Source organism: Ursus maritimus, unplaced genomic scaffold, assembly GCF_017311325.1.
Source record: "Ursus maritimus isolate PB19 unplaced genomic scaffold, ASM1731132v1 scaffold_29, whole genome shotgun sequence".
NCBI lineage: Eukaryota > Metazoa > Chordata > Mammalia > Carnivora > Ursidae > Ursus > Ursus maritimus.
Genome location: NW_024425452.1, coordinates 11,142,222 through 11,168,307, shown reverse-complemented (window position 1 = coordinate 11,168,307; position 26,086 = coordinate 11,142,222). Strand labels below are relative to the sequence as shown.

The window sequence follows — 26,086 nt, the reverse complement described above, 5'->3', positions numbered from 1 at the left end:
GATTCCCCCCCTAGCAAAGTTAAGAACAATAATGCTCTTCTCTTGAGCTATCCCCTTTCCAGTCCAATGGAGGATTTGCAAATTCCTTGTTTGACTAGTTAAACATTCTCCTGGGCTACCTTGCCAGCGAACTATCCAAATTTTATCGCACAGTGGGAGGGTTCCACCACTTTGATACGTCTGTTTAAACAGCACCATGTTGGGCTTTCTTATCAGGATCAGTCTCTTGATTACCACGATCCTAGCTTATTATTTAATTACTCTAAACTGCTGTCTTGCAAAATGGGGGCCCCATTGCGGAAATGCCAAAAAAAAGGGTGGCTCTTGAGATATGCATCATGCCGTGTTTTAGGGAGGGTGCCGAACTTTGAGCCGGTGCCGTACTGAGCGATGTACTGTGTTAAAGGACTATGAAAACTGCTCTGCTTTCTGGGAGCTCACAATTTGGTGAGGGGCACAGAAGCTGTCATCGCTGCAGGATGTGAAAATGCAAAAGTTAGGAGTAACAGGGAGAAACTAGTCTGAATGTCAGGAGACCTGCGATCTAGTCCAGACTTCATCGCTAGCTGGCCGGTCACACGTTTTCCCTGGGGTGCAGTGTATGCGTTACACACTTGGCCCGAATGAAAATTTAAGTCATCTTGTCCATGAAAGAGCATAGAAACAAATTTTAAAGGAAACAAAGGACATAGCAACTGATCAAATGTACGGACCTCATTTGGACTGGTATTTCAACAAACTACAAATATGTGTGACACACACAAAAATGGGAAACTTGATACTTGCTTGACTATTAGATGGTATTAAAGAAATATTGTTAATTTTTACATATAATTTTAGGTGTATGATTGTCATTATTTTCAAAATAGTTCTTATGCTTCCGAAATACACATAGCATAAACTTTGGAGAGCAGGGAAAGGGACCCCTAATAGAAATGTCTCTAAAAATCGGCCTTAAATGCCATGAACATCATGAGACTTGTTACCGAGCCCGACGTTTGGCGGCCTGTCATTTGAAAGGCTGATACTCAGGAGATAGGTTTTGACTGAAGAGGAATGTGAGCTTTAATCAGCAGGCCGGACACCTGGGCAGTAGTTGGACTCTTGTCCAAAAGCCAACTCCAAGGTTTCTAAAGGGGTTTTTAAAGGAGTTGAGGGCAGTTAATCAGTAAAGGGAGTGCAGTGGCCTGCGGCATTCCTTGATTACACGCAGGCTCCAGGATACAAATGTTATCTCCGAGCTCCGGGCTGTGCGAGGGGGTGAGGTTCCTGTTTCGTGACCTGTAGCAGTAACTGTTCTTTCTGCAGAGGAGGACAAAGTCTACAGATACACAAAGGAAGGTTACTAAAATTGTTTGTGTGACCTAAAAGAAGAAAGAACATTTGGCTAAAAAAATTGCTAGTGTAATCAGAGAGTTGAGGCCACTTCAAACAGACTTAGTGGCCTCTGCATTCCAGGAAAGTGCTGGTCTTTCCCGCCTCAGGGCCAGTGGTCTTTCCGGTAAGGATCCAGGGACTTAAGTCAGGTGCGGGTTAGCCTGACAGGTTAACCCTCCAGCCCGGCGGGAGCGCTGTCATCCTTCAGAACTTCCCGTTTGGAATGTGCCTGGTGGGCAGTGCTGTTGTAGTCTCTTCCCACGTCTTCCTAAAATCTCCATGGCTTTATAAATAAATTGACACAAGATGAGAAGGGACTTCTCACGTACCGGGGTGGGTGCTTGAGCGGGTAGCCACTGAGACATACACAGATGGATACATGACCTGGCGGCTAGAACGGGAAAGAGTGATTGCTAGAAAAAACAAGGACTCTGGGAACCTAAATGCCATTCTGTTTAAGTGTTACCAGGTAATTCTAGTTTCATTGTTTATCTCTAGCCTCTCAAACGGGTTTTCCATCGGAGAAGAGGGTAACCCAGAAACCATTTCTCTTCACTTCTTTTCTTTTTTCAAGAGACAGAAGTCTGGGCATCGATGGAATGAAGCTGGGGCAGACCAGAGCCATTCTCAACTACATGGCCCCCAAATACGACCTCTGTGGGAGAGACCTAAAGGAGAGAGCCCTGTGTGGTACTCTTTCTGTGCTTTCATCAACAATTAGCAGGAACAATGTAGTTTCTTTCCTGAGTGATCAGAACTGTACGCGCGGGTTTCATGGCCAACAGCAGCGTAGGTCTTCATGTTAAAACAGAGGTCTAGCACAGCAGAGACCAATGAGGGTGAGAAATAGTAAACTTGGAGTGGATTCAAGTGAGTATGATTATATAAGGGGGTGCAGTCTATGGATATAGTACACTGACACAGTTTCCCTAAACTGATGAACTACGAATCCACCAGAATAGTGGAAACATGACTCCAGGCACTCAGGCCTGTAGGAACTGGATACACCCAACAGCTAGAGCCAAGGGCAAAGTGTCTGAGTGTCTAGAGAAGAAGGCTTTGGTAAGGAAAGATCCAAAGGAGGATTCTGTGTATTCTCAAGTTCCAGAAATTACAAGAATAACGACCAGGAACCTAACGTATCAGCCAGTTACATGAACTGGCCATTTGACAAGGATTACCAGAGGCTGGTCCTCAAGATGCTAGGGTTACCTTGAACTTTCGATACAGGCAGGACTAAAGCAGCCAGATTTAGTCAATACGGCACTATCTGGGGGATCTCCTCTCTGTTGTGATGGAACCACATGATTGAAATTTAAATCTTGTAAGGAACTGTAGCATTTACACAAAAATTACACCTAGTTATCCTCTGTCAGCAAATCCATGGCTACATATACACCGAGGAGAATGAAAAAATCCACACAAGAACTTGTTCACAAAAGTTTATAGCAGCATTGATCTTAATAGTCACAAAGGGGAGGGATGCCTGGGTGGCTCAGTCGGTTAAGCGTCTGCCTTTGGCTCAGGTCATGATCTCAGGGTCCTGGGATCAAGTCCCACCACCGGCTCCCTGCTCAGCGGGGAGTCTGCTTCTCCCTCGGCCTGCTCTGCCTGCTCTCCCTGCCGCTCCCCCTGCTTGGGCTCTCTCTCTCTCTCTCTGTCTCTCTGAAAAATAAATAAAATCTTTAAAACATTAATTAAAAAAATAGTCACAAAGGTGAAACAAATAAAATGACCATCCAATGATGGGTGGATGAGCAAATTATTGAGCCACTAAGAGAGAGAAAGTACTGATGCATGCTACAACATGGATGAGCTCTGAAAATGTACTGAATGAAAGAAACCAGATACAAGAAAAAGGTCATGTATCGTATGATTCCAATTATATGAAATGTCCAGACGTTCAAATCCATAGAAACAGAAAGTAGTTGAGTGGTTGCCTGGGACTGGAGGGGCGAGGAGATGGCAAGTGGCTGTCAAGGGCACAGGATTGTTTTCAGGGTGATAAAAATGTTCTGGAATTAGAAAGTGGTGATGGTTTCATAATATCCTAGAAAGTACTGAAAATATATTCTAAAGGGTGATAATTATGGTATGTGAATATATTTCAGAACAGCTGGTATTTTTATAAGTATAATAGAAAAGCCAGTTTGAAACAAAAGAAAAAGAGATCCCTTGTAATATGCACTGGTTGAAACTATGTTAAGAATTTCGGGGGATTCACCATTTCAGGGGATGTTTTAGGTGAAGACTTGAGAAATGCAAACAAGGTCAGAGTTGGGCAACTCTATGTGGACAGTGTTATGGGAAATAATTGGAAAACCTGTTGATATAGGGCACATAAGTGGGCCTGGGTGTGTAACAGGCTGAGACAGGAAGGGGACATGACTGAGATGGCTGTGCCAGTTACTGTCTCTAGAGATCACTTAGGTGCCAGGTCTTAGCCACATGAGTCACACTACCTTTGTGCACATGACAAATCACAGCAGATATGGCAAGCCCCAGGTACGGTCCCTGTGGGTACGTGCAGGATCGCACCAATTTCTCCGTGACTCTGGACAGGCCACCAATGCTCTCTGTCCCTCTCTCTGGTCAGGTATACAATGGAAATTTTAGACAGATATCTACATCAATGGCTTGTTCTAGAACAAAGTGTTCATATCAAGTAAATATCAGAGCTGCATGGGTGGCGTATAAAAATGCATCCGATGGGAGCCGAGCTCCTTTGCCACCTCCTGATGCCCATTCTTGTGCAATTTTCAGCTGTAAAATCAAGGCAGAAGACATTTGACAACTTGGTCACTTTGTCTTTCAGGATAGATATGTACACAGAAGGTATGGCAGATCTGAATGAGATGATCATTGCTTTGCCTCTATGCCCACCTGATCAAAAGGATGCCAAGATTGCCCTGATCAAAGAGAGAACGACAGATCGTTATCTCCCCGTGTTTGAAAAAGTAAGTGGACTGCTGAGCGCTTTGGGGCCCTGGACTTAGAGGACAAGGAAAGATGGTGCCTGACCGGCCTTCCTCAGGCACTGACCTTCACTTCCAGGGAGCTAATACCACTGCAGTGCCCTAATTCTCAAGGCATTTTATAAAAGCGGACTGTGAGGCAGGATTGTACTAGTTATACCCGAATTTCAGTTTTCCGGCAAGACTTCAACTCACCAGGACCCAATCTAGAATTCTCTTTTCGGCAGACCTCCACGGTCATAGTCAGAGCTTGGGCTGTTGAAGGCCTGAGAGCCACACTGGATGTTGGAATAGATCTTGCAGAGCACCACGCAGGGGCTTTGATCCAAGAGGAATACAATGACAGCAATGTGTCAGGAGAGACTCTGGCAACATGGGTAGGGAGACATGAGACCAGTTGCCCTTCAGGAGAATATGGTAGCATTTTAGGGATGGATGGATGAGATGTGTCTGGACAGAGATGGGGCAGTGGGATGGAGGTGAACAGACAGATGGAGAGATGTTAAGGAAAAATTAATTGACGTACGTGAAGACATGGCTCTCAGACTTGAGAGGGAAGTCATGCCAACTTTCCATCACTATACATAGTATGTATCTTAGTTAATGTTTCTCCTGGGAGGTAAGAGGAGAACGTTTCAGGACCAAAGGTACCTGAAATTGTGCTAAATAAAAACTTTGGGTCAAAAAAAAAAAAAAGGATTGTAGGAGATACAGGGGGCCATACATAGAATGAAAGGATTAATACGGACACACCCATCTTTACAAGGCATTAGGTCATTCTGTCAATCACTGAACAAATGTTAAGTCATTGCTTGTGTGTTGGCCCTATTCAAGGAGGAAAGAATTCATAGTAATCAGAAAATACTCTCTCCTGACTCTTGTGGTGTTGAGAGTTTGGGGCACATTCACATGATGAAGTCCCGAACAGTCTTCCCATTTGAGCACAGCTATACTTTGAAATCACAGAGTCCTATGATAAGATAAATGAAAATTGTATATTACTGTATAGCATTTGAAGTTTTATTATATTCTTTGCCTAATAATTATCCATATTTCCTTATGTATACACAGTCTGAAAGGGTACTTGCCAAAATTTCCTGAAGTTGGTGGTGCCATAGGGTTTTCTCTCCATGTTATCATTTGCATATTATTGGAAGACTTTAATAAATTTCATGAACTTCCCCAACATTTTATTGGGAAAAGTCGCATACGTCAGAATAGTTGAAAGAGATGTAGAGTGGACACGTGTTTTAGGGAGACATTAGCCAGGGCTTCAGCTGAGGGAAAGAACAGCCCAGACCCAGTGTCTCAGTGAGTCAGGGGCAATGCAGAGGGTCTGAAGCCCACACCCGCTCAGTGAGGCAGCAGAGGTGGGGAGGTCGGGCTGGAGAGCAGGGAGGAGCGGAGGGGCCTGACTGTGCCTGAGCTCATGATTGATTCCTCAAATCCTCCAGGTGTTAAAGAGCCATGGACAAGACTACCTTGTTGGCAACACGCTGAGCAGGGCTGACATTCACCTGGTTGAACTTCTCTACTATGTGGAAGAGATTGACCCCAGTCTTCTGGCCAACTTCCCTCTGGTGAAGGTGATCTCTCTCACAGCTTTCAGGAGGGAAGGCTCACATCTCCCACCTCAGGATCTGACATTAGAACTCGCGTCCCATCATTATGCAGATCTTCTCAGCCCCATGACTTCCTCCAGAGTTAGCTCCTAGGGGCTGGTTGAGGCACAGAATCTTGCTGTGCCAAGGACATTTGAGGTGGACGCTTCCCCAAGAAGAACAGCTCCTCTTCACCAGGAGAGGGACCCAGGGCTTAGCATCAACTTTCCCATCCCCATTCCATGATGCTTTCTGTCCTTGTTTTCTCTGGGGTTTCCCTTCCCAGTGGTGTCGCCTTTCCTTCATGTGTCTGCCTGAGCAGGTCTCCTTCCCTCTGCTTCCTTCCCTCCACCCCTGCTCCTAATGGCAGACATCATGTTTCTCTGGGCAGAGTCTCCCACTCTCAGTGGGCTGACTGGTTTTGACCGGTCTCGTGGTTTACCTTTCTAAATGTTCTGTCTTCTGTTCCAGAGCAGTTTTCCTATATTTTCATTGTCTGTCTGGAGACTGTGTGTGTGTCAATATCTGACAGACACATTCCTCTTCCTTGTGTTGCACAGGAGGGGTGAATCTACAGGATTTATGTGTAGGGAAGGAGATAGGGAAGACCTGAAACCGAAATGAGTCTGAAAGAAAGATGTCTTTGGGGGAAATGGCATTGAGCTGTCTTTTGTTCCTGTAACCATCATGTCTCCCTGGGTGTCGTTTCCCAGCCTCACACTGGTGCTGATGGTGGGGACTCAGTTGGTCCTTGCAGGAGGGTCTCTGATTCCCTGGCTTGTGCTAATGCCAGGGTCGGTCTTTGGCTCCAATTTGAAGCTGTGCCCTTGTGCATTGCAGGCCCTGAAAACCAGAATCAGCAATCTCCCCACCGTGAAGAAATTTCTGCAGCCTGGCAGCCCGAGGAAGCCTCCCATCGATGAGAAAAGTTTAGAACAGGCCAGGCAGATTTTCAGGGTTAAGTGAAGCAGGGATGGATGCCCAGCACATGCAGGACCAACCTGCTGAGGTTTTTCCAGCAAGGAAGTGCGTTACCTAGATATAAATCCTGGCTATGGTGAGGCTAGGAAAGGATTGCAAAGATTTAGTGGTAATTAAATAATAAAACTGCTATGAGCAAATTTAACTATAATTTATTCTTTTTCATTAGGATCAAATATAAAATCAGATTTTCAATCCTTCTATCCTCTTTCTTGGAATTAAAAATTAACTTAGGAAAACAGATTATGTGGTCCCTTTGATCTCTCTAGGAATTGTCATATAACATTTCTTACCTAGCTTCTCAAAGAATTGAGTGTAGAAATTCACATCTGACCTTCTCATGTACCCACAGGAAAATAGCTACCCCTCCGGGTAATGGCATAAAGAAATGTTCTTGTTTCTTTTGCAGGCCAGTTTTCTTCCTATAATAGAAATGTTTTTGGGGCACCTGGGAGGTTCAAGGAGTTGAGCATCTTAGATTCTGCTCAGGTCGTGGTCTCAGGGTCTTAGGATCAAGCTCTGAGCCCTGAATGTGCCGTCCCTCTCTGACCCCCTCTGCCTCCCTCCAATAAATAAATAAATAAATAAATAAATAAATAAATAAAATAGTAAATAATGAATAAATTTAAAAAATAAACATCTTTTTAAAATTTTCTTCTTAGGCATTCCTGAACAGCTATTACATCTTCTTGGACACTTTAGTGTTCTAGGAGGTGAGAAAATAATGATCAGAACAGATCCAAGGTCTGGATTTGCTCTCAGGTGACCCTGTTGTCTCTCACCGTCTAGGAGCACCCTGGCACGTCACTGCTCGGCTGCTTAATGCTCCTTGAGGCCATGGGATGAGTCTCACTCTAGGTTCACTCAGGGTCCCTCAGACCTGGACTTCGAAGTTACAGGTTGTATGTATGATTTATCCGTGAATGAATACATATAAAATATTTCTCCTCTGGACCGTCCCTGGGCCAGAGTGTGGGGATTAGGAGTTATTAGTAGTTTATCCACATAGGGGGCCAATAATGAACACCCTCCCAGGAAGGCTGGTTTTGCCACATTGAGTTTTCCTCCCCTCAGAATGAGCTTCCACAAAGGTGGGGGAGGGGCCAAGACACAGGGCTCCCTGCCTCCATCTTCCTTCCTGTTAGTCTGTTTTCTACTTACCACCAGAGTGGTTTTCCTCAAGTGCAAGTCTGAAGATCACCATCTTTCTTTAACTCCTTCAGTGGCCCTGGGGCTGTAGAGATGCCCCCTACACCCGACCTCCAGCCCCATCACACACCTGGGCATGGCAGGAGCCTGGCCTTCCTGCCTGGCAAGCTCCTTCCCGCCTGGCCACACTTCGCTCCTCACCTCGGGGCTTCCCAGGGAGGGTTGGGCTCTCCTCTGTGCCTCCCACAGAGCCCCGAAAGCCTCTCCTAACCCTGAGGGCCTTGGTGCGTCCTCTGCCATCCTGCAGCAGGCAAGGCCCTGCCGAGAGCCCAGGGCTCCTCCACTAGTGGTAATCACGCCACCCAGGGCTCCCAGGACACCTCGCGGCCCAAGGGTGTGAGTCTGGGCTTCGGGGATTTCTCACAATTCCCCTGCCTGACATCTGTTTTCATTCATCAGTGTCTCAAGATGCATTTATTCATCTCACTCAAATGTGATCTGTGGACCTTGCTTGGATTCTGATGCAAATCAGCAAAACCAAGTGTACAGAAAACCTCGTGAGACACTGGGGGAAATTCGAACCCTGAAAATGTAATAAAAGTAAGGGATGAAAAAGGGAGCATGATAGGAGAATAGTATGGTTCTGTTTAGCCAAATTGTTCACCTTTTAGAGATTACCATGCTAAATTTTTGATAGATGAAGCGATATGCTGTCTAGGATTTGCTTCACGATAATCCTGTGGTATTGAGGGCTGTAGGCGGGAGTGCATACCAGCTTCTCGTGATTACTCTACCAATTACTACAAAGGGGTGGCTTAAAACGACCCACACTTTCAGAGGCCAGAAGTCCAAAGTCAAGATGCCAGCTGGGTTGCACTTGCTCCAGGGGCTCGAGGGGAGAATCCTTCCCTGGCTCTTGCAGCTTCTTGTGGCTTTTTACATTCCTTGCTTCTCTGGGCTCAACGCCACATCACCTCCCACTCTGCCTCTACCTTCACACCCCTCACCCTCTGTGTGCCTGTGTTTTCTCTTCTGTTACAAGCACACGCGCTATTGGGTTTGGGATCCACCCAGATCATCCAGGATGACTTCATCTCAAATTCCTTAACTTCGTGACCTCTGCAAAGACCTCTTTTCCAAATAAGATCACATTCCTATGTTCCAGGGACTTGGACTTGGACCTATCTTTTTAGGAGGCCTGCATTCCACCTGTTACAGGGTGTCGATGAGAAAAGATTGTTGGCAATTGCTGAAGCAGGGGGATGAGTACATCAGGATTTGGTATACTCTTCTCTCCACTTTGGCATTTGCTAAACATTTTCCATTTAATTATTCTCAAACACTATATTATTTATTGAGCTCTCTATGCCAGATGCTGTGCCAAGCAATGGGGGCTTGACTGAAAACAAGATGACCCTTTTCCCAAGAGTTCATAGCATGGGGAAACTGATATTAAACATATAATGTCAAAATACTGTGAGAAAGGACAGAATAGGGGAAATAGAGCAGCTCAAGGTAGAGTATTACAAACAGAGCTAGTACGTGCAAGGGCCCAGAGACTAGGAAGGCTGATTGGAGTGAGGCAGAGAGGAAAAAGCATAAGGACTGGGTTTCCAGATTTAGCAGAGAAAAAACAGGACACCAGTTAAATGTGAATTTTAGGTAAACAGTTAAATGTGAATTTTAGGTAAACGATAAATAATTTTTTTTAAAGATTTTATTTATTTATTTGACAGAGAGAGAGAGACAGCCAGCGAGAGAGGGAACACAAGCAGGGGGAGTGGAAGAGGAAGAAGCAGGCTCCCAGCGAAGCAGGGAGCCCGATGCGGGGCTCGATCCCAGGACCCTGGGATCACGCCCTGAGCCGAAGGCAGACACTTAACGACTGAGCCACCCAGGTGCCCCCGATAAATAATTTTTTAATGTAAGTATGTTCCAAACAACATTTAGGATATAGTAATACAGAACAATTATTTATTTTTTAAAAGCTTTTATCTTTTTTACTGAAAATTTGTTTTTAATTCTAGTATCATTAACATAGTGCTACATTAGTTTCAGGTGTACCATATAGTGATTCAACAATTCTCTACATTACTCAGTGCTCATCACAAGTATACTCTCAATCCCCACCACCTATTTCACCCATCGCCCACCACCTCCCTTCTAGTGACCATCTGTTTGTTCTCTATGTTTAAGGGTCTGATTTTTTTTGTTTATTTCTTTTTGTTTTTGTTTTGTTTCTTAGATTCTACATATGAGTGACACCATATGGTATTTGTCTTTCTCTGGCTGACTTATTTCACTTAGCATTATACCCTCTAGGTCCATCCATGTTGTTGCAAATGGCAACAAGAGTTCATTCTTTTTTATGACTGAGTAATATTCCATTGTGTATAGACACCATATCTTTTTATTCATTCATCTATCTATGGACACTTAGGTTACTTCCATACCTTGACTATAGTGACTCATACTGCAATAAACATAGGGGTGTATATATTTTTTTGCATTAGTGTTTTCACATTTTTTTGGGTAAAAAACCAGTAGTGGAATTACTAGATCGTATGGTAATTGTAATTTTAATTTTTGAGGAACCTCATACTGTTTTCCACAGAGACAGCGCCATACTGTTCCTACTAGCAGGGCACTAGGGTTCCTTTTTCTCCACATCCTCACCAACACTTGTTGTTTCTTGTGTTTTTGATTTTAGCTATTCTGACAGGAGTGAGATGACATTTCATTGTGGTTTTGATTTGCATTTCCCTCACGATGAGTGATGTCGAGCATCTGTTCGTGTGTCTGTTGGCCATCTGGATGTTTTCTTTGGAAAAATGTCTATTCATGTCTTCTGTCCATTTTTAAATTGGATTATTTGTTTTGTGGGTGTTGAGTTGTAGAAGTTCTATATATATTTTGGATATTAACCCCTTAGCAGATATATCATCCATAAATATCTTCTCCCATTCAGGAGGTTGCCTTTTTATTTTGTTGATTGTTTCTCTTCTGTGCAAATCTTTTTATTTTGATGTAGTGCCAATAGTTTATTTTTGCTTTTATGTCCCTTGCCTTAGGAGACATATCTAGAAAAATATTGCTAAGGCTGATGTCAGAGAAATTACTACCTGGGTTTTCTGCTAGGATTTTTATGATTCAGGACTCACATTTAGATCTTTAATCCATTTTGAGCTTATGTTTGTGTATGGTGTAAGAAAGGGGTCCAGTTTCATCCTTTTGCACGTTGCTGTCCAGTTTCCCCAACAACAGTTGTTGAACAGTCTGTTTTTCCCATGGCATATTCTTGCCTCCTTTGTTGAAGATTAATTGACCATATAAACGTGAGTTTGTTTCTGGGCTCTCTTTTCTGTTCCATTGATCTACAGTACCAAAAAAATCATTTATTATGTGTTTGAAACACATTTAATTGGGCGCCCCATCTTTTATCTAAAACCCAATATAAACAGTATTCCAGCGATCTGCTCGCCATTTACTCACATTAGCTCCCTGCTAGGCTCACGGTAGCGGTTTTTCATCTGCCTGGGTCCTGGCAGGCTCCATCTCAGTCCCAATTCATGAAAACCTCACAATTTCTTCCAAAAGCCATAACTCACTGCCTGGCAGAGAGAGTCCAATCAATCTGAAATTGTTTGTTTAATCTTTTCATTGCCAACCTTGAAAAGGAACATATTAACCAGTTGTTTCATAAGAGGATGACTTGCCATTTCCTTCTAATCTAGCACGGGAGCCAAGGCCCTGCGCACTGTGGGAGTGACTTTTCCCTCCCTGAACTCTACCCCCATCACAGAGGAGGCGTTCCTTACTGTCAAAGAGCTTATAAACGCGTGAGGCTTGGCATGGAGCTGCTGAGCCTCCTGGGAGAGAGACTTTGGTAAGGTAAGTGCTGCTTTCATAAATCTCAGATGTTGCCTCACATCCTCATCTCTAGGTTACCGGAAAACTACTTTAAAATGTGTCCTTAGCACAAGGAAAAGTCCTTTTTATACTCACATTGCGCCTTGGTGTGTTTAGGGCATAGCTCAAGTGTTGTTTATTCAGTTGCTGTTGGACACATCTTTACAGGAATGTAAACATGAAGAGATTCGAAAACGAGGACATGAGAATTTAGATAGATAAATATTAATGGTATGAGGGGAAAAAAGAGTGAAACCATTTCAGCAATGGGAGACTATGACCAGTGCCAGAGAAAGTAGTGTTTGGGCCAGCTTTACTTTCTCTGTAGGTATAGCGGCCCCCCTGATGTGTGGTTTTGCTTTCTGTGGTTTCAGTTACATATGGTAACTAACCACAGTCTGAAAATATTAAATGGAAAATTCCAGAAAGAAAAATATTCATAAGATATAAATGTGCATTGCTTTTATTATAGCATATTGTTGTAATTCTATTTTATTACTAGTCATTGTTGTTAACCTCCTACTGTGCCTAATTTATGAGTTAAACTTCATCGTAGGTATGTATGTAGAGGCAAAAACATAGTACATATAGGGTTTGGTACTCTCCTGGTTTCAGGCATCCCCTGGGGGTGTTGGCATATAGCCACGCAGTTAAGGAAAACTATTGTAGTCAACACACAACAGTTGTGAATTACGATACTGCGATGCTATGTAGCCTGTGAAAATTAAAAATTAAGACTTATTATAATAGAAAAAAAATTGTCTGAATGTCAGCAGAACTAGATTCCAAGTCTCTGCTCTGATTAGCTCGCTGATGAGGCCCATTCTCTCTCTAGGGTTCAACCAGCTCATGGCAACCTAGAGCAGGGCTGGAGCAGGGTTTCACAACCTTTGTCCTACTGACACTTTGGGCTGGCTTAGTCCCTGCCGTGGGGAGCTGTCCTGCCAATTGTCCTTTTGTTGTTGTTTAGTTAAAAAATACGTATTCTAGAAATGTACATTTAATTTGTTTCAAAGAATGTACTTGGCAATAGTCTTAACATACATATTTCCTCAAATGTGGAAACTTCACACCTTTAAAATATCTACACTGATAGTTCATTTACAAGTTTTATAAGAATTAGTCACTTTATCAATACTGTTGACACAGTTTAGATTCTCACAGTGTCTTTCCATCACTCAGTACTTGTAGAAAGAGCACAGTGCAGGGGTGAGGCTCCATCCTAGTGCCAGTGACAGACAGCCCAAGGAGCAGAATGAGAAGCCCCAATGGATAACAGGAGCGTGACTGTATTTTGCGAAACGGTCGTGCACGCTATGCTGGAAAGACTACATAGATACACCAGCCAAGCACAATCAACCATAAGATATTTCCAACTAAATAGCCAATAAATGTGTCTGTTAGGATAACACGGTTGATGAAATGTAGGCAGATAAAGGCAGAATGACGAGTAGTTGATAAAAAACATTCAGAGGCGCATCAAGCATGGCCTCATGCCACATCAGAGGCATCTCTGATCTCTCCCCAATGGACGTTGTAGCACCCTCCCTTGTGGTTTTGACAACCAGCAATGCTTCCAGACGTTGCCAGATGGCCTTCAGGGTGCAGGCGAGCAAAATCACCCCCGTTGAAGAACCACTGGCTTACAGGACTTCCCGGACTCCCAGACTTAGGAGGTCCTGATGGAAAACTAGGTGATCGGCAGAGCATATCCTTCATTTTAAAAAGGCTCAGAAGTGCACCTAGCTAGAATGCACGGGTCATCAGAATCAGAAAGGAGGAGTCAACAATGTGCTGCTGTAAGTGTTAGTATCCGGGGGGACCGACAGGTTTTTGTACAGGCGAGACTAGAGTTTCAGTGACATCACTGTCACAATCCAGAAGCCATCCCGGCATAACAGAACCCACGGGAAAAAATACAGTACCTATGGCAGAAGGTATTGAGATGCCAAATGGGAAAAACTCTTTGCAAGATGCTAGAGAGAGCAGGACTGATGGGATGTGGCGTGATCCCAATCTGAAGGGGAGGCAGGCAGACAAGTGGGGGTGGAAGAGGCACGGAGCGTGAGGATGTCATGCCGTCGCTGGAGGCAGGAGCCAGCCTGGGCAGAAGGCACAGCATCCTCGGCTTACAGCCCGGCAGCCTTTGCCTTGCTGTGACTTGCTTGGCCCAGAGATTCATGATTCAGGGGTTGGAACCAATGACACTGGAGTCACCACTGGGCTGTCTCTGAGCTACCAGTTGTCTCCAAACCCTCTCGGGCAGGAACAAATCAGGTTCCTATCTTGTTCCTGTGCAGCCATGGTTTCTTAGTACGGGAAAGTGCTCAATGGTGCTAGTCGAGATAGTCGGAAGGAAGGAAAGCAGGAAAATACATGACACGTCAGCCAGACACAAAGTGTTGGAGAAGGTTCAGTGAAATGTCTGTTACCAGGTAAGGAACAGGATGTTGGAGAGAAGCGATCATTTCCGTCAAGTGTTGACAGGGAGACCCTGTACTAGCAATCCCATGCATGGGGCTGGAACCCATGTAGAGGAGCCTGGGGACAGGAAAGACTCCGGAGTGCCTGGATCAGGGAGCTGGTGGCATGGGGGATGGGCCAGACATGAGAGATGCTGCGGGGTGTATGGGGCGGGGACAGAACCAGAAATCTGCTGACGTCTTAAGGCTACAAATGGCTGTGTTTAAGGATGTGCCAGACCTCCCTGAATCTTCATGGAAGGTCCTGCAGTTCAGGTTAGCACGTAGTCAGTATGACCGGTCTTTCCACACAAGCCAGATAAATGATTGTCTGACTCTGGTTATATGTAAAATCTGATTCCTACTGGAGCTCTGTGGGTCAAGAGGTAGATAGAGACACACAAAGGGATGGATAAATAGGCAGAGAGATGAGCTAGACAGACAGACAGAAGAAGGATGTGTGCTACCCAAGGAGCCCGAGCCCCACCTTCGCCCAGGAGCAGGGAGCAAGAGGGAACTTGCATCTACTGATCCCTATTATGAGTTTCAGGTACATGATCTCACTTAACTTTCTCAAGAGTAAATGTAACCATCTGTGCTTCTAGAAGAGAGAATTGAAGTGCAGAGATTCAACGACCTGGTCGAGTGTATGTACTCAGAAGCAAGGGACTTGGCATTTGTCTCTAAGGCTCCCTTCTCTCTCTCTGATCCACACACTGATTAGGACCGCATCCAGAGACATAACTCCTTCCATTTACGACTGGAATTAGCATAGGATATTCTCCTTTGGAGGAATAGGAGCCTACATTTTAATTAAGGTAAAGTTTACTTCTGTAAGTGCTCAGTTTACTCACAGTTCTTCAGGGTGTCAAAGTCAAGCAAGGTGTGCTTGTATTAATATTCTTCTTATCAAGCCCCTGTAAATGAGCTAACCAAAAAGGAACTTGAGAATTCCATATTTCCCCCTCTGCCTCCCTCAACCGGTGTTTGGCTAATGGGCTCTGAATGGGAATAAATAAACAAGGGTCTCAGAGAGAAGCATAGAATGTGTGAACGTGTTACATGGTTTTAAAAGCCTAGGACCTGGGGCGCCTGGGTGGCTCAGTCGTTAAGCGTCTGCCTTCGGCTCAGGGCGTGATCCCGGCGTTCTGGGATCGAGCCCCACATCAGGCTCCTCCGCTGGAGCCTGCTTCTTCCTCTCCCACTCCCCCTGCTTGTGTTCCCTCTCTCGCTGGCTGTCTCTCTATCTCTGTCACATAAATAAATAAAATCTAAAAAATAAAAAAATAAAAGCCCAGGACCTGAAATCAGATGACTTCCAACTAAGCCAACACTCGCACAACCCACGAGGGGAGGAAAGCTGCTTTGTCTCTTTGCGCTTCAATTTGCGCCTCTTGAAAAGAGGCTACTAGAAGCTGTTTCCCGGGGTTGGCCTGGGGGTGGTCACGCTCCCCAGATACGGAGGGCCAATCAGGAACATAGGTGTGTGGCTCTACGGCCAATCTTCGAGTCTCTTCAGTTCTCATTTTCTGCTGACCACGCAAAGTTCTGTGACAACTTTTGCCCCAGTCTTAATCAGGCCCCTGGAGACCTCCGGTTCAAAAGGGGAACACATTTGATTATCTCGGGAGCCTTATGATAAAATATTATATAAGGTAACATCATTTCCTTTTGTACCCTGACCCCCAGTCGGTGGGTAAGGCAGTGTGAGGCCTTTTATCACACCTCGGTGACTTGCAGTGCAAAACACGCTCAGCACAAGCGGCATTCTCCTGTTCATTCTGCTGAGTCACGGCACCTCCAACCCCCGTGATAAGAAAGTACAATCAACAAAATCTCCAGTTACAGGACAAATGACTTGATAAGTACGGCTCCAAACAGTTCTTTACTTAATTTTTTTTTTAAGATTTTGTTTATTTCTTTGGGGGTGCAGAGGGCAGAGAGGGAGGGAGTAGCAGACTTCCCGCTGTGGAGGACCCTGGATCATGACCTGAGCCGAAGGCAGAGGCTTAACCGACTGAGCCAGCCAGGCGCCCCAACAGTTCTTTATTTTCTAAAGGTTAGCACTACCCAGGACCACGTGAAAAATGTGGACATTGAGAACATTTTGATATCTAAAATTCAAGTCACACACACTTTTTCAGAGATATATCCATTTGAGGTACTTTTTCGGAGTAGTATTGTCGGAGTCTGGAGCTGATGGCCAAGAAAGAATTCTTGAGACTTTTTCTTTCGGTGCAAAAAACGTGGTTTTATTAAAGACAAAACTAAGGTTCTTTTTCCCTCTAGCAAAGCATTATCATTAAGACATTTGGGAGTTTCCTGGAGTAATGTTACACCCTGCCTATCTCAAGTGTTTGTCAGTGGACTGTAGGTTATGCGGCCATTTAATTTTATTTACATTTCCTTCTGTCTTTGTTTCCTACTTTACATTTGGTAAAGAGAAGTATCTTTTTGTCCCAAACTCTGCAACATAATTTTGCAAAAGAGAATCTTAATGTTTTGTGAACAGAACCTGGGATTTGCACAGAATAGGCACCTGTTCCTTTTTAAGACCTGGCTTTGGGACTCCTGATTTTAACAAGTCCTGTGTGTTTCCATTCACATCTATGATGGAACATCCATTGTTTGAGCCGTTGGGTTTCACTGTCCGGTTCCCTGCTATGTTTGCTTATCATACAGGCTGGGGTGGAACAAGGGCTTTCAGACTTCACTGACCAGGCAGAATGAAAGTATCCCTTACCATTATACAGGTCAAATGAGTGTGCACTTGTGTACACGCAGATACACACAACAAACACACATTTGAAGTGAAAACCTCCCGAGATGATATTTATGTTTCTACTTGTAATGCACTCAGATATTTTCTATTTTCTTCTACTTCACTTTAAAAATTGGTGAACCTCACAATCCACTGAAGTATTGTTGTTTCAAAAATACCAACATAGAGGGGCGCCTGGGTGGCACAGCGGTTAAGCGTCTGCCTTCAGCTCAGGGCGTGATCCCAGCGTTCTGGGTTCGAGCCCCACATTAGGCTCCTCCGCTATGAGCCTGCTTCTTCCTCTCCCACTCCCCCTGCTTGTGTTCCCTCTCTCGCTGGCTGTCTCTCTCTCTGTCGAATAAATAAAATCTTAAAAAAAAATACCAACATAGAAAATAAAGCCTTTGGTTTTGAATAGAAGAGGGTTTGAATCCCAATTCCACCGCTTACTTTGGGTAAATTACTGTAGGAACCTCAGTATCGTCAACTTTAAAATGATAGTAATAATAGAACCCACTTCAGGTGATTTTTGTAGGATGAAATAACTAGGTCAGTATGCCCATTGTAGGACAGCTGCTGAAGAAATGTTATGTTCATTCCTGTAAAGTTAATGCAGTAACATCCCCTCTTCCAGATTACGAAATAACACCAAGTAAGGGTAGAATGTAGAATTCCAAAAAAACTAAGGGAATTAGTGTCCTGTGTCTATGGAAAGAATTTTGAGCTATAGGCGAGTCTCAGCTCTAATTTTACTTTAAACAAAAACAGCATAACAGCCAAGGAGTGGAGAACTGACTCTGCCTCTCCTCTCCTTCTTGTCGGTGAAGTCCCCTGGTTTCAGCGCCCCTCACAGGCTCCCAGGGCCAGCACTTATGTGGGTTCCAGCCCTACTCTTCGTTTTAGTCCTAGGTGTGGACTTCCACGTCCATCACTAACTAGAGAAGGACTATAGACACGTCTTTTCATCTCTGAGACTTGTTCTCAATAAATGATATGGGTCTGATAAGAACCAGTTCATGGGGCTGTTATGAAGATTAAAGCTATAATGTATCCAAAGGGACTAGCATTGGGTCATGATCATTAGGAGGTTTTCAAGAAATATCAATTCCCTAATCTTTCCCCCTCCCCCTAATGCTCATGCTTACATCCTTACTGTACACTCTCACCTGTTACCCTGCCAAGACAATCAGGTTCAACCCAATAGAGATATGAATATGGTTTAGAACAATTTCCCAGGGTTGGCTACTGATGGATGAGAATTTGGGCCATGAAAGACATTCTAGGGACGCTTCCAACTCAGCCACGAGGAAGGCAGATACTCCTTCAGCGTTGTTGGTGCTATTTGACCCTATACCAAAAACTACATTTTTACATCTGTGATATTCATTCATTTGTTCTTTCATTCATGTTTAGAGAACTTCGGAGACGACCATGGCGGGGAAACCCAAGCTTCACTACTTCAATGGACGAGGCAGAATGGAGTCCATCCGGTGGCTCTTGGCCGCAGCAGGAGTAGAGGTTAGATCTGAGTCCTGTCATCTTAAATTGGATCTAAAATTGACTCTAACAAAGTACGCTTCTCACATAAGCTGAGAGAATTTTCTTACTAAATGACTGGCAAGAGTTTTGCGTTAAAAAAATTGTCAGCTGGGGTGCCCAGGTGGCTTAGTTGGTTAAGTCTCCGACTCTTGATTTCGGCTCAGGTCGTGATCTCAAGGTTGTGAGATTAGTCCCACACCGGGTTCTGCACTGGGTGTGGAATCTGCTTGGGATTCTCCCTCCCCCTCCCTCTGCCGTACCCCTCCCACTCACACACTCTCTCTCTAAATAAAAAGAAAAAAAAATTGTCAGCTATTAGTAGATGAACAGGTTTAGGGCTCCTGGGTAGCTCAGTCAGTTAATGATCATGATCTCGGGTCATGATCTCGGGTCCTGGTATGGAGCCCCACATAGGGCTTCCTGCCCAGAGGGAATCTGCTTTTTCCTCTCCCTCTGCCCCTCCCCTGCTCATGCTTTCTCTCTCTCTCACTCTCTCCCTCTCTAAAATAAATAAATAACATCTTAAAGAGAGAGAAAGAGAGAGAGAGAGATGAACATATTTGACCTAATATATTATTAAAATTTCTTTTCATCAAAGAACATCAATAATTAAAATAACTGAAGGAAACTAAGCTCAGTGAGTAGTCTTTATTTAGATTTGGATTTAAGCCAACTATAAAATATCATTTATGACATGTGTGCAACAATTGGAAACATGAACCTTGATCTTAGATGATTTTAAAGAAGCATTGTTGATATTGTAGCTGTGCTAATTCACTGTTTCTGCTCTCTAGTTTGAAGAGATATTTATAGAAACTCCAGAAGACTTGAATAAGTTAAAGAATGGTAAGACCAAATATCGAATTCCTTGGATGAGGGTATTGGGTAGAAGTCATAAGTTGAGGTTTTAACACCTACTTGTGAGGGTGATGGGAGTTGGGGGTGGTGGAAAGGAAGAAAGGTGGCTCCAATGTAAAGAGTGGGGCTCCTTGGGCTGGTCTTCCATCTCACTCAGGGCTAGGAAGGGCTTGAACTCTGAGTATTTGCTAAAGGAACCATGCCCCTTTTCCTGCGAATGACCTCTCTTTGCTCTCTCCAGCTTTTATGCACCCCGAGTGAGCTGGGTCAGTTCAGCTTCCCACACAGCCTGCCCATCCAAGGTCCTTCAAACACAAGCAGTAGAGCAAAGAAGTAGAAATAGGCCAGCAGTTGCTGTGAGTTCTTTTCTCTGGTGTGGTTGACAAGGTCACACCTAGCAATATTATAGACTCAGAGAATGAGATGGTGTTGCGTTGGTTGAAAGGCCAGGTGACAGTATGAAGAGGGAGATGAAGAACAAGGTCCAATGCGACAAACATCAGCAGACTCAGTAAAGCAGGGCCTGCCTTGCACACACTGTTCAGTGGTAGAACTGAAAGAGCACATAAAACACCCTACATAGAAATCTCTTTTAGAATCGGCATAATTCTTTTAGAATGTGCTTAATGGCATAAGTGCCTTTGAAATACAGGTCGTGCTGTCCCTGTTACAGCTTCCCTCAAAATTTCCTAACACATCTATGAAAGTAAATCAGTTGCAAAAACTACAGGAACCTACCATGTATCTGCATGGGAAAGAAAAAGATAAATGAAATAATAGGTGAAAAGTGAGAGGCCGACTGAAAACAAAGAGGATTATGGGAAGCTAAAAACAAAATGCTGTTTTGTTGAAATGTGACCAGGCAATAATTTTTTGTTTTCTTTTATGTCTTAAATCATGGCAACGAATGATTTTTCATGCTAAAAGAGTATGATCCAATAAGACATTTCACTCTGCTTCTACCTTTCTTCTTTCAAAAGATGGATATCTGCTGTTCCAGCAAGTGCCAATGGTGGAAATGGATGGAATGAAGATAGTACAGACCAGAGCCATTCTCAACTACATCGCCACCAAATACAACCTCTATGGGAAAGACATAAAGGAGAGAGCCCTGTACGGCATTTTTTCTGTTCTTTCATGAACAATTGATGTGAAAATTTGGGTTCTTCCTTGGGTGAGCTGGACTATGTTAGGGAGATCATGGCCAACAGCAGCACAAGACTTGGTGGTATAGACTGAGGTCCAACACCACAGAGATCCGTGAGGATGAGGGATTCTACTTGGAGTGGATTCACCAAGTGGGGTTACAGAAAAGGAAGCAGTCCATGGAGAGAGCACATATGGTGACAGAGTTTTCCTAAGGTTGATGAACTATGAAGCCGGAAAGATGGTGGGGTCATCACTGCAGATACTCAGGCTGCTGGATACCAGCCAACAGTTAGAGATGAAGGACAACGTGTCTGAGTATGTAGCAGATAAGGCTAGGGAACAGAAAGGTCCAAAGGAGCTGGTTCTAAAGGTTCATAAATCACAAGAATGCTGACCAAGAACTTCACTTTCCAGCCTGTTATATGGACTGCCACTTGACAAGGGTGAGGAGAGCCTGGTCCTCAAGATGCCAAGGTTATCTTGAGCATTTTGATACAGGACTAAAGCAGCCAGATTTTAGTCAATACAACCATAACTGTGGGTTCTCTTCTCTGTTGCGATGAGACCACATGATTGAAATTTAAATCTCAGAAGACTCTGTTACCAGTTACTCAAAAAGTTAAACATAGATTTAGCATCTGCCAGCAACCCCATTACTAGGTATACAGACAAGACAATTGAAAATGCATCCACACTAGAACTTGTACACAAATGTTTATAGCAGTGTTGTTCTTACTGTTCAAACAGTGGAAATGACACAAACGTGCATCAGCTGATCAGAGTGGTTGGAAGATTGGCCTATCCATCCATGGAATATTACTTGGCCATGAAAAGGAATGAAGCACTGATGCATGGTTAAACTATGGATGAACCTTACAAACCTCATGTTACATCAACCAGACACAAAGGCACATATTATATGATTCTATTTGTATGAAATATCCAAAACACTCGAGTCCATAGAAACAGAAAGTAGTTCAGTGGTTGCCAGGGGCTGGAGGAGGGAAGAAATTGGAATGGGTATAAAAGCATAGAGCATTTCTTTTGGAAATATGAAAATACTCTAGTTAGAGTGGTGATGGTACACAAATCTGTGTTTTTACTAAAAATCACAAACTTGTGCACTTGAGATGTGTATATATTAAGGTATGTGAATTATGTGTTAATAAGGATTTTATTAAAAAAAACTCTTATAGGAAGCCCAGTTTGGAACAATAAAACCAAATCTCCTAGAATATGTACTGATTGAAATGTACAACGAATTTTACCCTCCTAGGGGCTATTTTAGATGAAGGCTTGAGAAATGCACACAAGGTCAGAGTTGGGCAACTGTATGTGGGTAAGGTTGGGGAAGATAATTGGAAAACCTACTGGTATTGGGCACATAATGGGCTTCGGTGTGTAACAGGCTGAGACAGGAAGGGGACATGACTGATGGCTGTGCCAGTTACTGTCTCTAGAGATCACTTAGGTGCCAGGTCTTAGCCACATGAGTCACACTACCTTTGTGCACATGACAAATCACAGCAGATATGGCAAGCCCTAGGTACGGTCCCTGTGGGTACGTGCAGGATCGCACCAATCTCTCTGTGACTCTGGACAGGCCACCAATGCTCTCTGTCCCTCTCTCTGGTCAGGTATACAATGGAAATTTTAGACAGATATCTACATCAATGGCTTGTTCTAGAACAAAGTGTTCATATCAAGTAAATATCAGAGCTGCATGGGTGGCGTATAAAAATGCATCCGATGGGAGCCGAGCTCCTTTGCCACCTCCTGATGCCCATTCTTGTGCAATTTTCAGCTGTAAAATCAAGGCAGAAGACATTTGACAACTTGGTCACTTTGTCTTTCAGGATAGATATGTACACAGAAGGTATGGCAGATCTGAGTGAGATGATCATTGTTTTGCCTCTATGCCCACCTGATCAAAAGGATGCCAAGATTGCCCTGATCAAAGAGAGAACGACAGATCGTTATCTCCCCGTGTTTGAAAAAGTAAGTGGACTGCTGAGCGCTTTGGGGCCCTGGACTTAGAGGACAAGGAAAGATGGTGCCTGACCGGCCTTCCTCAGGCACTGACCTTCACTTCCAGGGAGCTAATACCACTACAGTGCCCTAATTCTCAAGGCATTTTATAAAAGCGGACTGTGAGGCAGGATTGTACTAGTTATACCCGAATTTCAGTTTTCCGGCAAGACTTCAACTCACCAGGACCCAATCTAGAATTCTCTTTTCGGCAGACCTCCACGGTCATAGTCAGAGCTTGGGCTGTTGAAGGCCTGAGAGCCACACTGGATGTTGGAATAGATCTTGCAGAGCACCACGCAGGGGCTTTGATCCAAGAGGAATACAATGACAGCAATGTGTCAGGAGAGACTCTGGCAACATGGGTAGGGAGACATGAGACCAGTTGCCCTTCAGGAGAATATGGTAGCATTTTAGGGATGGATGGATGAGATGTGTCTGGACAGAGATGGGGCAGTGGGATGGAGGTGAACAGACAGATGGAGAGATGTTAAGGAAAAATTAATTGACGTACGTGAAGACATGGCTCTCAGACTTGAGAGGGAAGTCATGCCAACTTTCCATCACTATACATAGTATGTATCTTAGTTAATGTTTCTCCTGGGAGGTAAGAGGAGAACGTTTCAGATCAAAAGTACCTGAAATTGTGCTAAATAAAAACTATGGGTCAAAAAAAAAAAAAAAAGGATTGTAGGAGATACAGGGGGCCATACATAGAATGAAAGGATTAATACAGACACACCCATCTTTACAAGGCATTAGATCATTCTGTCAATCACTGAACAAATGTTAAGTCATTGCTTGTGTGTTGGCCCTATTCAAGGAGGAAAGAATTCATAGTAATCAGAAAATACTCTCTCCTGACTCTTGTGGTGTTGAGAGTTTGGGGCACATTCACATGATGAAGTCCCGAACAGTCTTCCCATTTGAGCACAGCTATACTTTGAAATCACAGAGTCCTATGATAAGATAAATGAAAATTGTATACTACTATATAGCATTTGAAGTTTTATTATATTCTTTGCCTAATAATTATCCATATTTCCTTATGTATACACAGTCTGAAAGGGTACTTGCCAAAATTTCCTGAAGTTGGTGGTACCATAGGGTTTTCTCTCCATGTTATCATTTGCACATTATTGGAAGACTTTAATAAATTTCATGAACTTCCCCAACATTTTATTGGGAAAAGTCGCATACGTCAGAATAGTTGAAAGAGATGTAGAGTGGACACGTGTTTTAGGGAGACATTAGCCAGGGCTTCAGCTGAGGGAAAGAACAGCCCAGACCCAGTGTCTCAGTGAGTCAGGGGAAATGCAGAGGGTCCGAAGCCCACACCCGCTCAGTGAGGCAGCAGAGGTGGGGAGGTCGGGCTGGAGAGCAGGGAGGAGCGGAGGGGCCTGACTGTGCCTGAGCTCATGATTGATTCCTCAAATCCTCCAGGTGTTAAAGAGCCATGGACAAGACTACCTTGTTGGCAACACGCTGAGCAGGGCTGACATTCACCTGGTTGAACTTCTCTACTATGTGGAAGAGATTGACCCCAGTCTTCTGGCCAACTTCCCTCTGGTGAAGGTGATCTCTCTCACAGCTTTCAGGAGGGAAGGCTCACATCTCCCACCTCAGGATCTGACATTAGAACTCGCGTCCCATCATTATGCAGATCTTCTCAGCCCCATGACTCCCTCCAGAGTTAGCTCCTAGGGGCTGGTTGAGGCACAGAATCTTGTTGTGCCAAGGACATTTGAGGTGGACGCTTCCCCAAGAAGAACAGCTTCTCTTCACCAGGAGAGGGACCCAGGGCTCAGCATCAACTTTCCCATCCCCATTCCATGATGCTTTCTGTCCTTGTTTTCTCTGGGGTTTCCCTTCCCAGCTGTGTCACCTTTCCTTCATGTGTCTGCCTGAGCAGGTCTCCTTCCCTCTGCTTCCTTCCCTCCACCCCTGCTCCTAATGACAGACATCATGTTTCTCTGGGCAGAGTCTCCCACTCTCAGTGGGCTGACTGGTTTACCTTTCTAAATGTTCTGTCTTCCGTTCCAGGGAAGTTTTCCTATATTTTCATTGTCTGTCTGGAGACTGTGTGTGTGTCAATATCTAACAGACACATTCCTCTTCCTTGTGTTGCACAGGAGGGGTGAATCTACAGGATTTATGTGTAGGGAAGGAGATAGGGAAGACCTGAAACCGAAATGAGCCTGAAAGAGAGATGTCTTTGGGGAAAATGGCATTGAGCTGTCTTTTGTTCCTGTAACCATCATGTCTCCCTGGGTGTCGTTTCCCAGCCTCACACTGGTGCTGATGGTGGGGACTCAGTTGGTCCTTGCAGGAGGGTCTCTGATTCCCTGGCTTGTGCTAATGCCGGGGTCGGTCTTTGGCTCCAATTTGAGGCTGTGCCCTTGTGCATTGCAGGCCCTGAAAACCAGAATCAGCAATCTCCCCACCGTGAAGAAATTTCTGCAGCCTGGCAGCCCGAGGAAGCCTCCCATCGATGAGAAAAGTTTAGAACAGGCCAGGAAGATTTTCGGGATGAAGTGAAGCAGGGATGGATGCCCAGCACATGCAGGACCAACCTGCTGAGGTTTTTCCAGCAAGGAAGTGTGTTACCTAGATGTAAACCTGGCTGTTGTAAGGCTAGGAAACTTTTGAAAAGTTTAAGTGCTAATTTCATTAGAAATTATGCAGATTTAGTTGCAAAACAATTTGTTTTGTTTTGTTCAAATATCAAATCATGATCACTTCCTAGGATGCCTCTTGGCCTTAAAAATAAATAAAGGGAGTAAAATTTCATGAATTCTTTCTTTGATCTATTAAAGAATTTTCATTATGGCTATCATGTACCTTGTCAAAAAGAGTGAAGTAGAAATTTTCATGTGACATTTTACTAAAACAAAAATAGTCCCTTTCTTTTGTAGTTTGCTATGTTTCTGATTCGCAACCTAAAGGATTTTCTTTCCTTCTTCCATGCTTTCTTTCTTCCTTTCCTTCCTTCTCTTTCTTTCTCTCTTTCACTTTTTCTTTCTAGCTTTATTTTTTTCTTCTTTTTTGATACAGAACCATTTTTCTTCAGGTAATCTTTTTTTTTCCTGTTCGCTTATGGAACTTATATTTCTTTTATGTGTAATATAGAACATTCCATATTCCAGGAGACGGGTTAATAATTATAAATAAGCCAGATACAGTCTTTGCCCTATGGGGGTTACTGTAGTGACAAAAACAAAAAATCCCCGGGTAATTCTAATCCCAAATCATGCACACCTTGTATATCATGTTCCTAGGGCTGTTGTGACAAATGAC

General features: G+C 43.9%; 2 protein-coding genes across 2 annotated transcripts; both read left to right on the top strand.

The window, feature by feature from the left end:
• Window positions 1–4,184: 4,184 nt before the first annotated feature.
• Window positions 4,185–6,919, top strand: LOC103663999 (glutathione S-transferase A2-like). Its single transcript, XM_008691781.2, has 3 exons — window positions 4,185–4,334; window positions 5,807–5,938; window positions 6,794–6,919. Exons 1-3 carry the CDS (start codon window positions 4,200–4,202, stop codon window positions 6,917–6,919), a joined length of 393 nt encoding a protein of 130 aa, XP_008690003.2. The 5' UTR covers window positions 4,185–4,199.
• A 4,935-nt stretch (window positions 6,920–11,854) lies between these two features.
• On the top strand, window positions 11,855–25,579 carry GSTA1 (glutathione S-transferase alpha 1). The gene is made up of 7 exons (XM_008691784.2): window positions 11,855–11,974; window positions 18,629–18,733; window positions 19,549–19,600; window positions 20,593–20,725; window positions 22,618–22,759; window positions 24,233–24,364; window positions 25,202–25,579. The coding sequence occupies exons 2-7, from the start codon at window positions 18,647–18,649 to the stop codon at window positions 25,325–25,327; spliced, it is 672 nt and encodes a 223-aa protein (XP_008690006.1). The 5' UTR covers window positions 11,855–11,974; window positions 18,629–18,646; the 3' UTR covers window positions 25,328–25,579.
• Window positions 25,580–26,086: the final 507 nt, after the last annotated feature.

Excerpts from the sequence above, each read along its gene's own strand:
- GSTA1 (XM_008691784.2), top strand. The coding sequence starts at position 18,647 with ATGGCGGGGAAACCCAAGCTTCACTACTTCAATGGACGAGGCAGAATG. Across the intron at positions 19,601-20,592 it reads CTTGAATAAGTTAAAGAATG|ATGGATATCTGCTGTTCCAG; the intron begins GTAAGACCAAAT and ends TTCTTTCAAAAG. Across the intron at positions 20,726-22,617 it reads GACATAAAGGAGAGAGCCCT|GATAGATATGTACACAGAAG; the intron begins GTACGGCATTTT and ends TTTGTCTTTCAG.
- LOC103663999 (XM_008691781.2), top strand. The coding sequence starts at position 4,200 with ATGTACACAGAAGGTATGGCAGATCTGAATGAGATGATCATTGCTTTG. Across the intron at positions 4,335-5,806 it reads ATCTCCCCGTGTTTGAAAAA|GTGTTAAAGAGCCATGGACA; the intron begins GTAAGTGGACTG and ends CAAATCCTCCAG. Across the intron at positions 5,939-6,793 it reads CCAACTTCCCTCTGGTGAAG|GCCCTGAAAACCAGAATCAG; the intron begins GTGATCTCTCTC and ends TGTGCATTGCAG.